We start from the raw sequence: 13,018 nt of genomic DNA on the forward strand, positions 1-13,018 counted from the left end.
TGGCCTTGGACACTTCCAGGGATCCAGGGGCAGCCACAGCTTCTCTGGGCACTCTGTGCCAGGGCCTGCCCACCCTCCCAGGGAGGAATTTCATCCTAATTTCTGAGCTGGAAGGGCCATTTAGCTCAGCCCTCACAGCTCCCAGGTCCCGCTCCCACAGGGAGCTCTTGGGGCAAGGTTCCTACTGGGATGTTGCAAGCAGCAATTTCTTTATCTGAGATCTGAGTTACCGACACGCCTCAGTCAAGAACGCCTGGAATGGAGCTTCCAACGTTGTCCCTCATCCCAAATCTGCCTGGGCTCTCAGCAGCCAGGAAAGGTGGCACGGGTGTGGTGGCACCAGTGCCAATGGGATGGACAGGGAGGCAGAGAGACACCCTGGCCCAGAGCAGCTGGTGGGTGCAGCCACCCAGATTTCCCTGATCCCGGCAAAACTGTTGCCTCAAAACTGAATCCCAGGATCCCCGAGGCTGGAAAATCCCTCCGGGATCATCGAGTCCAAGTTATGGGCCTGATCCCCACCCTGAGCTCTGAGTGCCACATCCAGGTGACACCTCCAGGGATGGGCACTCCAAACCTCCCTGGGCAGCCCTTTCCAACCCTTTCCATGAGGAAATCCCTGCTGATCTCCACCCTGAGCCTCCCCTGGCCCAGCCTGAGGCCGTTCCCTCTCCTCCTGCCCCTGTTCCCTGGGATAAGATCCCAAATCCCCCCCAGCTGCCCCCTCCTGTCAGGGAGAAACACACAGAGAAACAGAAACACAATCAGAAAAACACACACACAAAACCCACACAGAAACACAGAGAAACACACACAAAACCACACAAACGCACAGAAACACAACAGCACACACAAACACAGAAATACAAACAGGAAAACACACAAAAACCACACAAACCCAGACAGAAACCCACACAGGAACACAAAACACACAGAAACACACAAAACGCACACAAAACCACACAGAGAAACATACAGGAACATGCAAAACACACAGAGAAACATAAAAACACACAAACACACAGAGAAAATCACATGAACGCACACAGAGACACAGAGAAACACACAAAACACACAAAACCCCACAAAGGAACACACAAACACACAGAGAAACATAAAACCACACAGAGAAACACAAAAAACACACAGATAAACATAAAAACACACAAACACACAGAGAAAATCACATGAACCCACACAGAGACACAGAGAAACACACAAAACCCCACACAGGAACACACAAACACCCAGAGAAACACAGAGAAACACACACAAAATCACACAGAGAAACACACAGGAACACACAAACACACAAAACCCCACACAGGAACACACAAAACACACACAAACACACAGAGAAACACACAAAACCCCACACAGAAACACACAAAACACACAAACCCCCACACAAACACACAGAGAAACACACACAAACACACAGATAAACATAAAAACACACAAACACACAGAGAAAATCACATGAACCCACACACAGACACAGAGAAACACATAAAACCCCACACAGGAACACACAAACACCCAGAAAAACATGCACAAACCCACACGAACACACAGAGAAACACACAAAACACACAAAACCCCACACAGGAACACACAAACACACAGAGAAACATGCACAAACCCACACAAACACACAGAGAAACAGACAAAACACACAGAGAAACATGCACAAACCCACACAAACACACAGAGAAACACACAAAACACACAGATAAACATAAAACCACACAAACACACAGAGCAAATCACATGAACCCACACAGAGACACAGAGAAACACACAAAACCCCACCCAGGAACACACAAAACACACAAAACCCCACACAAACACACAGAGAAACACACACAAACACACACAAACCCACAGCCAAGCACACCCAAGCTCCTCACCTTGTTGGCCAGCAGCAGGCAGGGCACAGGGCTCCCATCTGGCAGCACGAGCTTGCTGTCCAAGTCCTGCTTCCACTTCTGGCTGTTGCTGAAGGTGCTGACATTGGTGACATCAAACATGATCACACAGGCCGAGGCATCCCTGTAGTACAGCCGGGTCATGGACGTGAAGCGTTCCTGCCCTTCGGGGTCAAAACAAGAAAAAAATTCCCCCCCAAGTTGCTGGGTTTAGATTTGTTCATGCAAATAATGTGTTTATTCATCGTTTTCTCAGCTGGCACTAATGATCTCTGCTTAATTAATGAGGGAATCCAGGCACCGGATGTGTCCTGCCTGGGCACCTCCGCACTGGGCAGGTCTCGGATCTCAGAATTGTGAAATTCCAGATTTGTTTGGGTTAAAAGGGACCAAAGATGCCCCAGTGCCACCCCTGCCATGGGCAGGGACACCCTCCCCTATCTCAGGGTGCTCCAAACCCTGCCCAGCCTGGCCTGGGACACTTCCAGGGATCCAGGGGCAGCTCCAGCCACCTGAGTGTCCCTGGGCACCAGGAGGGCACTCCCACACCTCAAACTCCTTTTTGGGGCTGAAACTGAAACCAGTTTCTTGCTGCATTGCTCACTCTGCCAACTTCTCCTTCCTGTTGCCTTTTTAAGGATGCCAGGCAGCAAAACCAGAGGAAGCCACAGCCCTGTTTTCCTCCCTGCTCCAGATCCGGAGGTGCCATTTTAGAGCTGCTGCTGCCCAGACCTCTCCTGGTGCCAGGGAATTTGGGGAATTCATTTCTCTGCCCATCTCCAAGGAGCAGGAGCTCCTCACTCCACTCCAGCTCATGTAATTCTGTCCCTCGGAGTGTGTCTCATGCCAGAAATTTGGATTTTAACACAAGATTTGGAGCTGAGCAGTCTCATATCCAGCTACAGATGAGCCAGTTCCACATTCCCTCTGCTCTGGAACAGAAAGGAAAGGCTGGGCAGGAATTACTGAGTGCATTTCTTGCAGGTGGACTTTAATTAAATATTTAAATTACTACAGCAGGCTCGAGGAAGCCCTGCAAAGCAGAGCAGTCCTGGCCCTGGATCCACAGGCTCCTGGGATTTATTTTTGGAGCAGAAGGAATAGGAAGAAGAAAAGGAAGAGGAAGGGGAAAAGGCAGAGGGAAAGGAGGGCAAAAAAGGCCAAAACACTGAGAACTTTAAAAACCTTTTAAAATACCTGCAATGTCCCACAGCTGCAGCCGAACCGTCTCCGACTCCGACCACTGAACCACCTTCAGCGCAAAATCCACTGGAGAATTCCCAAGAAACCAGAAAGGAAACCTGATCAGGGCCGTTCTGCACCACGGGGCTCATTCCCCCACAGCCTCTCCCCATCTCCCAGAGCCCCAGTCCAGCCCCAGCCACGGGGCCTTTCAGAATCCTGGATCACTGCCAGCAGCTCATGCACAATTCCAGGTTGGACGGGGCTGGGAGCCACCTGGGATAGGGAAAGGTGTCCCTGCCCGTGGGGTGAGAGGAGCTGTGAGGTCCTTTCCAACCTGAATCACCCCACGTTTGCCGGAACCAGGCCACTGAGTCAAAAAGGGAAGCTCTGCGTTATTCTCAGCTCCTGATGGGTCAGGTTTTCACTGCAGGGGAAAACCTGCCCGGCTCTGCTGGCAGCCAGGCCCAGCTGGGCTGGAACTGACCAAAACCAGGAACTAAGTGTTAAAAAAAGTACCAGAAACGAGTCTGCAGCGTTTCCTGCTGGGAGAGACCACGGGCACAGCCCGGAGCTCTCCAGCGTTTTCCACTTCTAATCCATCCCCTCTCGGTTCAGGAATAAAAAGATTTAAACAGCTGTGCTCAACCCCCACGATTTTGGGTCCTGGGGGAGATTTCCTGGGTAAACCCTTGGCGGCTCCTGCTCCTTCCAGGTTATCCATTTACACAAAGAACCCAAATCCCACTCAGCCCCATTCCTCACAGACCTTTCCAAGCGCTGCCGACCCCTCAGGCTGGTCAATTGATGCCAAACCAGCGCTGCCGATGGTTTTACTGGGATGAGCTGAGCCTGTAAGCTCAGACCATCCAGTTTATAGCTCCTGGGGTGGTTTTTCCATGGGGTGGGAGAGGATGGGACACCCCAAATGAGCCGGGCAGAAGGACAGAATCCCCCGGGGGCTCCGGAAAGAGACTCTGGGAACTGATGCCCCATAAACCACCGATGATACGCGGCTGTTCCTATCCCAAATTCCCAATCCCACGGCCCGGGGAGGAGCAGGGGAGAGGGGCGCGTTCCCCCCGGGCTCGGGGCGCGGAGCGGGGCTCGGGATGCGCAGCGGGCCGGGACCCCGGGGAACCCCCGGGGAACCCCCAGGGAACCCCCAGGGACCCCCAGGGCTCACCTCCCACGGTGGATTTGTAGTGCCGGTTGAAGCTGTCGTTGGCGTAGCGCTGCACCAGCGAGGTCTTGCCCACCGTGGCGCCCCCCACCACCAGCACCTTGAACATCCGATCGCGCTGCCCCATCCCGGCCCGGCCCGGCCCGGCCCGGCCCGGCCCGGCCCGGCCCGGCCCGGCCCGGCCCGGCCCGGCCCGGCCCGGCCCGGCCCGGCCCGGCCCGGCCCGGCCCGGCCCGGCCCGGCCCGGCCCGGCCCGGCCCGGCCCGGCCCGGCCCGGCCCGGCCCGGCCCGGCCCGGCCCGGCCCGGCCCGGCCCGGCCCGGCCCGGCCCGGCCCGGCCCGGCCCGGCCCGGCCCGGCCCGGCCCGGCCCGGCCCGGCCCGGCCCGGCCCGGCCCGGCCCGGCCCGGCCCGGCCCGGCCCGGCCCGGCCCGGCCCGGCCCGGCCCGGCCCGGCCCGGCCCGGCCCGGCCCGGCCCGGCCCGGCCCGGCCCGGCCCGGCCCGGCCCGGCCCGGCCCGGCCCGGCCCGGCCCGGCCCGGCCCGGCCCGGCCCGGCCCGGCCCGGCCCGGCCCGGCCCGGCCCGGCCCGGCCCGGCCCGGCCCGGCCCCGCTCGGTCATGTGAGGGGCAGCGGCGGAGCCTGCACGGGCTGCCGGGAGCTGTAGTTCGCTGCCTTCCGCCGGCCCCGGGCATGGCCACATCCAGCGCTGCACATGCCCTGCACACCCCGATCCTGGCCCTGCACCCCCAGACCCAGCGCTGCACATCCCCTGCACACCCCGATCCTGGCCCTGCACACCCCGATCCTGGCCCTGCACACCCTGATCCTGGCCCTGCACACCCTGATCCTGACTCTGCACACCCAGCTGCACATGCCCTGCACACCCCGATCCTGACCCTGCACACCCCGATCCTGTCCCGCACACCCCGATCCTGGCCCTGCACACCCCGATCCTGTCCCGCACACCCCGATCCTGTCCCGCACACCCTGATCCTGACCCTGCACACCCCGATCCTGGCCCTGCACCCCCAGATCCAGCACTGCACATCCCCTGTGTCCGCAGATCCTGCGCTGTGCACCCCCAGATCCAGCTTCATGCACCGCCAAACCCTGCCCTGCACACCCCAATCCTGCCCTCTGCACCTCCAGCCCCACGCACCCCCAGATCCACCTCCTTGTACCCCCAGATCCAGCCCCATGGAGCCCCAAACCCTGCCCTGCACATCCCCTGTACCCCCAGTTCCAGCCCCGTGCACCCCGCAGATCCTGCGCTGTGCACCCCCAGATCCAGCTTCATGCACCGCCAAACCCTGCCCTGCACACCCCAATCCTGCCCTCTGCACCTCCAGCCCCACGCACCCCCAGATCCACCTCCTTGTACCCCCAGATCCAGCCCCATGGAGCCCCAAACCCTGCCCTGCACATCCCCTGTACCCCCAGTTCCAGCCCCGTGCACCCCTGCACCCCCAGCTCCTTTTCAACCCCCAGACAAATAAAAAGACTCCACAATCTGCACTCCCCCACCAATGTATTTCAATTTTCAGACAAGGCTCCCCCATTGCTGGGATTTCTCCAAGGTCTCAAAGCCTGGGCATTTCTTTCTGCAATTCATGCTCCTTCCCCCAGCCCCAGGAGACCAGGACATGGCCCCTCCCGTGTCCCAGCACCCCAATATTCACCCCAGTGATGTGTGAAGCCACATTTGGGGTGGCTGCTCCCCAAACCCAGGGGCTTTGTTTTGGGATTCTGCACCAAGATCCTGCTCTGGGCGAGCTGGAGGCGCAGCCCTGCAGGGAAACACAGCCCACAGCCACCAGTTCCTGCAAATCCAGGGCCTTTTCTGCACCCTGGAAGGTGCAGAACCCTTTTGTCCCACGCAATCAGCAGACACGGGCAGGGGCCACGTGCCAGCAGCTCTCGGTGAGCAGGGCCTGGGTTCTGAATCCAGGGAGGGCCAGAACAAACACCTGGATTCCTGCTGGGAGCCCCCACAAGCTGCCAGGACCTGACCAAGGGCACGGCCGAGGTCACCTGGCACTCACACTAATCCCAGTTTGCTTCATGCCCAGCAATTTATTTGATTTTCGTAACTCTCCTATCAAAAGAGCTTCAGCCTGAGCTAAAATAAGCTCCAAAACCTGAGAGGGACCTTCAACCCGAAGGGAAAAACCACCACAGTCCACATAAATAAATGTCATCTTTATTTAACCAAATATAATTTATCCATTAGGTCGACATCTGTCAGTTATAGGAACTATAAATAATTAAGACAGTCTTTTTTTTTTTCCTTTAATAAAAGAGTAAACCAGGATTTTCATCTGCAGGCAGCTGTGGAGTCGGCATGCATTGGAGTGCAACCAGTGGGAAGAGGTTTTTTTGTTTTTTTTCCCATCAATATTCCTCAGTTTTAAGTGAGGTTCTTCCCTGACCATTCCCCAAGCACACCTTTGACCATGTTTCATGTACAGACCCCCGCAGCCCCACCAGCCCTGACCACGAGAGGCAGATTCCTCCTCCAGGGAATCTTTTCCTGGGGAATTAAGTGGTGATGTGACACCTGGAAGGCCAGCAGAGTTTCTTTCTACGCACATAAAAGCTGAAGTGTTAATGGAAGGAAGTCCTGCATTTATTCCTCACCATCAGGCAGAGAAATCAGGTGAGCAGCTGAGAATATTCCAAAAAATATTCCAGGAGTCCCTGGGCTGAGAGTTCAGCACGGCAGGGACAGGGTTTGTTTTGTGGTTGGGTTTTGTATTTTGAGCACAGCTTTGGCCAGAGGAGATCTGTGAGAAGTGAGGGTGGAGAGAGGAGGGTCAGAGCTGCTCCCACACAGGACACGGAGCAAAGAGGAGGAGGGGAGTGAGCCTGATGTTGGATTAGCAAGGGAAAAAGGGGAAAATCATCTCAGAAATACAACTCCTGCTCTTCTGAGGGGCTGAGAAGGAGCAGCCTGGAGCCCACCTCTGCCTCCTGCACACCACCAGCAGCAGGGAAGGGTTTCCAAAACTCCACAAGAGGGCCTGGAGCAGCTGAGAGCCCTGGTTTGGATCCACCTGCTCCCGTGGACTTCCAGAACTCTGATCCTGACCCTCCTTTCCAACAGGGCCATCTCTAGAGTGAGCCCAGCTCTGCACCCAGATCCCTGGCCTGGGACAATGATCCTGGACTAACTTTGGTCACGATTTGCCCACCTGGGTGCATGGTTTTTGCTGTGCTCCCAACACGGCCTAATGGGAAGAGCAGGAATTTGGCCGGCACGGAGGAGCTGAACAGCACAAAAAGCAGGATGAGAAGGACAAGAGGAGGGAACCCTGCACTCCCTGTGCTCAGCCAGGGCTTCCCAGCTGGGCTGCAGCCCCAATCCCAGATTTTACACACGGGCAGGGGGGTTCCTGTGCCACAGAGCTGCACCGAGAGCCAGGGCTCCAGCAATCCAGCTGTGCCCGGATTTCCAGCTGTTTTCCAGCCGGCACCTGGGCAGAGAGAGAAATCCCGTGGATCCCACGGATGTCCTTTCCTAACAGACACCACAAGCAAAATGCTCCTCCCCAGCTTGAAGCACCTCAGGCTCAGCTGGGGGAGGTGCTGGGTGGCTTCTTCCTGGCTGCAAGGGGCCCATCAGCAGCACTCAGCAACCGAAAGGAAACCTGGACACCAAAAACAGGAGCTGCTTTTCCATCCATCCCTCTGCGCTGAGGAGAGCCGTGAAAATCGTGCAGCACAAGGAGACAGCACCCAGGAGGGCTCCAGCAGGTCCTGCAGAGGATCTCTGGCAGGTGGGAGGGGGGGATGGATGGGGAGAGCTCCCAGCCCCCTTGGGTGAAGCTCAGAGCAGCTGAACTCAGCTCAGCAGAGGCAGAACCTGCACTCTGCAGTTTGGGGTGGGTGGCAAAAGGGAGCCTGGATCTGCCAGCAGAGCCCAGCCAGGGCCTGGGGCTCTCAAACAAGATCACTCACAGGAGCCTTCCTCGCCATCCTCCTCATCCCTCTCCCAGAAACTCCCAATTTTTGGATGTGGGCCCAGGATGGAGCTTCAGAGAGCCAAGGCAGGGGTACTCTGTGCCCTCAGCCATGAGGTTGTACTTTGCTTGGAGGTGCCAGCTCAGTAAAACAAAGCTGAGCTTGACACCCAGGGTTTAAAACGCTTATGAAGCGAAAAAAGCAGCCCTTCACCTCGAGCGAGTGGAGCAGGGGAGGCTCCCTGCATGATCTGGCTGAGCAGGAACTTCACTGGAACCTTGGTTCAGACATAACTGCTGTGAAAATTGCACTTAGTGATTGTCTCGTTACACTTCTGTTTGTTTGTTTGTCCTTCCTAAAACTAGATATATCCTCTGTACAAACTCAGCTTGAAATATAAACCATGTAAAATTCCCATTGAAAATAATGAGAATCCAGTATCAAAGATGAAGTCTCGAGAGAGACGGGGTGGGAGGAGGGGGAAGCAGAGAGAGGCAAAGGGGGGAGGAAAAGAAACAACAAATGGGAGGAGGAGGAGGAGGAGAACTGTGGGAAGGGGGGAGTGGGGAGAGTTAATCCCCAACATCGGAGTCCCGGTCACCGATGAGCCAGAGGACGTGGAAGCTGAGGGCCAGGAGCCCTGTTCCGATCAGGTCCCCCAGAGCTGTCAAGTATGGGATGGAGAAGTTGTCGGGATCCAGGTCCCTGCCCCACATCCAGTGCACCATCCAGTCAGCGATGTAGAGCAGGATGACGACCTGGGGGCAGCGAAGGAAGAGCCACGTCAGCCACAGCTCCTGACCCCTGTGATCCCAGATCAGCTCTGCCTGGCTCAGGGAAGCACAACCACATCCCAAAAAACGGGGCTGGAACCACGTTCCCAGTGCTGCTCTCTGCAGCTGCATCCCCGAAGCAACGAGTGCAGCACGAAGAGGAGCTGGGGAGTTTCGGTGGCTCCCTGAGCATCCCAAATCCTCTGTGTCCCTCACAGCCCCTGCCTGTCCTCCTTCAGCTTCCTGTCACCACCCAGTTTGGGCTTAAACTGCCACCTCATCACCCACAAGGCTCAATTTTGCACCTGAATTTTCAGCTCTACCCAGAACAAGCTTGAGGAGATGTGGGGCAGAGAGGGGACTGCTCAGGCATGGCCAGCAACACCTGGCTGCCAGAAATAAAACAGTAACTTCTGGGTTTTTAGAGGAATTTAAAGGAGTAACTTCTTTAAAGGAATAACTTCCAAAGGAGTAACTTTCCAGCCCAGCAGCTGGAACTGCCAAAGTGGGATTTTCTCCTCCATCTGCTCCAGTGCAGCAAGAGGCTCATGTTGGTATTTAAAGACACGAAATCTGCAGTGGATCCTCTCAAGCTCTTGGTCACAAGAGTCATCCCTGTGGGCTCCCACAGCTCCAGGAACTGCCAGGGAAAAGGGCAGGGCAGGGCACACGTTCCCTGCAAATTCCACACCCTGTTTTCATCACCAGGCCTTTGCAAATTGCCAAATCACCCCCCAGGACGGATTGAGAGGGAAACACTCTGGCTATCAGAAAGACTTAAAAGAGACAAAAGGCAGATTCTAAACTCCTCAAGAACGGTAGGATGGAAAAATGGTGTGTACAGGTGTCCACAAAGGAGTCACTCAGTTCTGCCTGGGACCCCTGTGCCCAGCACAGGAATCTCTCAGGCAGGGCCAGGGTTACTGCCCTGTCTCTACAGTTCCAGTGCCGAGCAGGTCCCCACTGCAGGTGACACCAGTGTGCCCTGAGCCAGCCCAGCCCCTGAGGGGTTCCAGCTCACCTGGAGCAGTGCTGCTGTCATGTAGAACACGATGAAAATCAGGGTGAGCGTGGTGTGTCCCCCCTGCATGGAGCTGATGGTGTAGAGGAAAACCAAGTGCCCGGGCACCACCAGGAGGAAGAGCACACGGGCAGAGCGGGAGTTCACGTCTGCAAAGGGGACATCAGGCCTGATTTAGACCCTGGAAGTGTCCAAGGCCAGGCTGCACAGGGCTAGGAGCACCCTGGGACAGTGGAAGGTGCCCCTGCCACATGGCAGGGGTGGCACTGGATGGGCTTTAAGGTCCCTTCCCACCCAAAGCGTTCCATGATTCCATGACCCAGGCTGTCAGGGATTCTGGGGTGTCTGTGCAGGGCCAGAAGCTGCACTGGGTGATCCTGTGGGTCCCCTCCAGCTCAGGACATTCCATACCCACATTTCCCCACCCAGCAGTGCCCTGTCCCTGGGCACAGGGGCTCTGCCCATCTGCAGAGGGCAGGGAACCCCCAGCCCCATCCCGAGCCAGGAGCTGCCCCTGAGCAGGGCTGGGCCCCCCTGTGCTGTGACAACGCTGCAGGCACTGCCACAGGGAGCTCAGCTGGCACCAAGCCCTGCACCCCCACGGCTGCCTGGGGTACCTGAGCTGAAGAAGGTGCTGCAGGGGCTGGGGCACTTCCGAGGGGCCGTCTCGGGGCTGTCTCCAGGCACCCCACTCATGTGCAGGTAGGTGGAGATGCGGCTGGCCTGCACTGCCACCAGGTTGCCACCCACACCTGCAGGTCACAAACAGCACTCAGGTGATGTCCCAGACACTTCCAAGAGCTCCTTTCAAGAGCCAGCAGACCTGGAAGTGCTGGAATTATGTAGGACAGTGTATTTTTGACCCCAATTCCGCTTTTGCAGGATGTGAGGAGCTGCGACAAAGCTGTGGCTTTTCCCCTCAGGCCCCTGAGTGAAGCTGAAGCAGTTCTGTTACTGCAGCTCAGGGTGGAAGAAATATGTGAAACAAAAATGAGGAGTCAGGCACCGAAACAGACACAGGAAGTTCAAAACTATTATTTTTCACATGAGGCACAGGGAAATTGTGAAAGCCACCAGCATAAGATGCACTGGCTCAGAATTAACTCCACCCATTGCAAAAAAACAATTAAAAAATGAGTTTCCCTGGTTCATTAGGCAGAAAGGAGGTGAAAGCTTTACACCAGAATCGATCGGATTTCCTGACTCCGAGGTGCAAATACAAATCTTTGTGTTACCAGGTGCCACAAGGCAAACATTTTGGAAGACAGGGGTGTTCCACCAGACAGGAGGAATAAGAAAATGAAGAAGTCCCTGGAAATGTGTTTTTTTAGGGAACAGCCTCCCAGGCCTGTCAGTGAAAGGGTGGCACAGGGGCAGCCAAACCTGTGTGCCCCCAGCACCCCAAAAGAGAACGATTGCCCTTAACCTGCCTGAAATCCCAGACAACTCCACTGTTTGCCAGGAGCTGCAGCCCCAGGGCGGGGCAGGACTCACCATTGATGACTGGTGTGAAAACTGCCATCCCAGCAAAGTTCGGATCCGACACCGTCCTGTCCAAAATCAGGCCCCCGACGCTGCAGGGGGAGACCGGAGAGGTCAGTGCAGGAATAAGGACACAGAGGGAGGCTGTGTTTGGGGACAGGGACAGTCCCACCTGCTGATGGCCATGGCAATGATGACAGGCTCCCAGCCCGAGTAGAGCACCTCGCGGGTGGCAGAATTCCTCTTGGCAATGACGATCCAGATGGGCAGCAGGGAGATGAAGAAGGCGCACACCAAGGGGTTCACGTAGGCTTTGCTCTCTGGGTGGGGGGGACAAGAAGCAGAGAAATCAAGGGGAAGAACCAGCAGAGATCTGAACCTCAGGAGCTCCAGGAAGGGCAGGGAAACGCCTGAACTCTGCAGGCCGTGGGGTTTCCCTCTCACAGGGGGTGAGCTGTACTCACAGGGGTGACAGTAAAACACTTGGATCTGTTTAGTAACAGATCTGAGCGGGATCCTTTCAATGCCAGCTGCTCATCCCCACTTTTCCCACTCCTGGGCAGGATCTCCCAGTGCTGCTTCACCCCTGGATGAACCTGGCTGAGTCACATCCCTGTGTCCTGGCTGCCAGGGAAGGAAGGCGGAGGGGAAGGAGGAGGAAGTTGGGGAGTCTCCAGCTGCAGCCCTGCCCTGAGGATCCCCAGCTGGAGCTGACAGCACCGCAGAGGAAATCCCAAGCTGCCTTCTCCCACTGCTCCAGCCCCAGCCTGGCACCTGGAAGGGGACAACCTCTCCCTGAGCACTCAACCTGGAGAGGAGGAGGTGTGCAAGGCAGTGAGAAGGTCCAATCCCTCCCTCACCTGACCTAGGCCCAACTGAAGGAGCTCCAGAGCGGGAATCCTGCACACCCCAAGAACAGAAAGGGCAGAGGAGGAGGGTGAAATGAGAGGGAGACACAGCCCACGCAAGGACCAGGGAGAGACAGAGGCCTTCTGCTGCTCCTCACCCAGCTCCTTGTACAAGCCCCAGCTGATCCCTGACAGCAGAGCCAGCGTGATGAGGTCCCCCAGGCTGGCAGCAATCGGTGTGGCCACGTTGTCAGGATTGATCCCCATCTTCCTGGAGCCGATGATGACCCCAATCATAATCATGCCTGCAGCCAGAAAGAGGAAAAAAAACCAGGATTCGGCCAAGGGGAGCTTAATATTTCAGGAAGAGGTGCACAGAGGGGGTGAGCCTCACCCAGAACAAGGGAGGCAATGAAAGCAGTGGCCACGCTGCTGGCACACAGCAGGACAGCGTGGTCGATGCTGAAGTGCCCGTCTGGGATCCATCCGAACACCACGGCTGCGATCGAGGCCAGGAAGCCAACCACAGTGGCCTGGACCTGGAAATGGAAACCAGAGGGTCACCAAGACACCAAAACAGCCCCAGGGTGTGAAGAGAGGTTGCCCAGAGAAGCTGTGGCTGCCTCATACCCGGAGGTGTCCCA

At 56.8% G+C, this 13,018-nt stretch overlaps 2 protein-coding genes across 3 annotated transcripts in view; both read right to left on the minus strand.

The window, feature by feature from the left end:
• RAB29 (RAB29, member RAS oncogene family) overlaps positions 1–4,437 on the minus strand; it is an 8,420-nt gene extending 3,983 nt beyond the window's left edge. Inside the window, exons 1-3 of the mRNA XM_008644819.2 lie at positions 4,297–4,437; positions 3,126–3,197; positions 1,882–2,092 (exon numbers count right to left, since the gene is read on the minus strand). Coding sequence (XP_008643041.1) covers positions 1,882–2,092; positions 3,126–3,197; positions 4,297–4,420 — 407 coding nt within the window. The 5' untranslated portion in view covers positions 4,421–4,437. The remainder of the gene's footprint in view (positions 1–1,881; positions 2,093–3,125; positions 3,198–4,296) is intronic.
• Positions 4,438–6,474: 2,037 nt separating this feature from the next.
• The window catches only part of SLC41A1 (solute carrier family 41 member 1), a 17,247-nt gene continuing 10,703 nt past the window's right edge, over positions 6,475–13,018 (minus strand). For both annotated transcript variants that reach the window (XM_008644745.2, XM_017727273.1), the window contains exons 5-11: positions 12,769–12,913; positions 12,533–12,679; positions 11,699–11,846; positions 11,539–11,618; positions 10,662–10,796; positions 10,045–10,193; positions 6,475–9,008 (exon numbers count right to left, since the gene is read on the minus strand). In XM_008644745.2, coding sequence (XP_008642967.1) covers positions 8,823–9,008; positions 10,045–10,193; positions 10,662–10,796; positions 11,539–11,618; positions 11,699–11,846; positions 12,533–12,679; positions 12,769–12,913 — 990 coding nt within the window. In that variant the 3' untranslated portion in view covers positions 6,475–8,822. The remainder of the gene's footprint in view (positions 9,009–10,044; positions 10,194–10,661; positions 10,797–11,538; positions 11,619–11,698; positions 11,847–12,532; positions 12,680–12,768; positions 12,914–13,018) is intronic.

Source organism: Corvus brachyrhynchos, unplaced genomic scaffold (genome assembly GCF_000691975.1).
Source record: "Corvus brachyrhynchos isolate BGI_N302 unplaced genomic scaffold, ASM69197v1 scaffold72, whole genome shotgun sequence".
NCBI lineage: Eukaryota > Metazoa > Chordata > Aves > Passeriformes > Corvidae > Corvus > Corvus brachyrhynchos.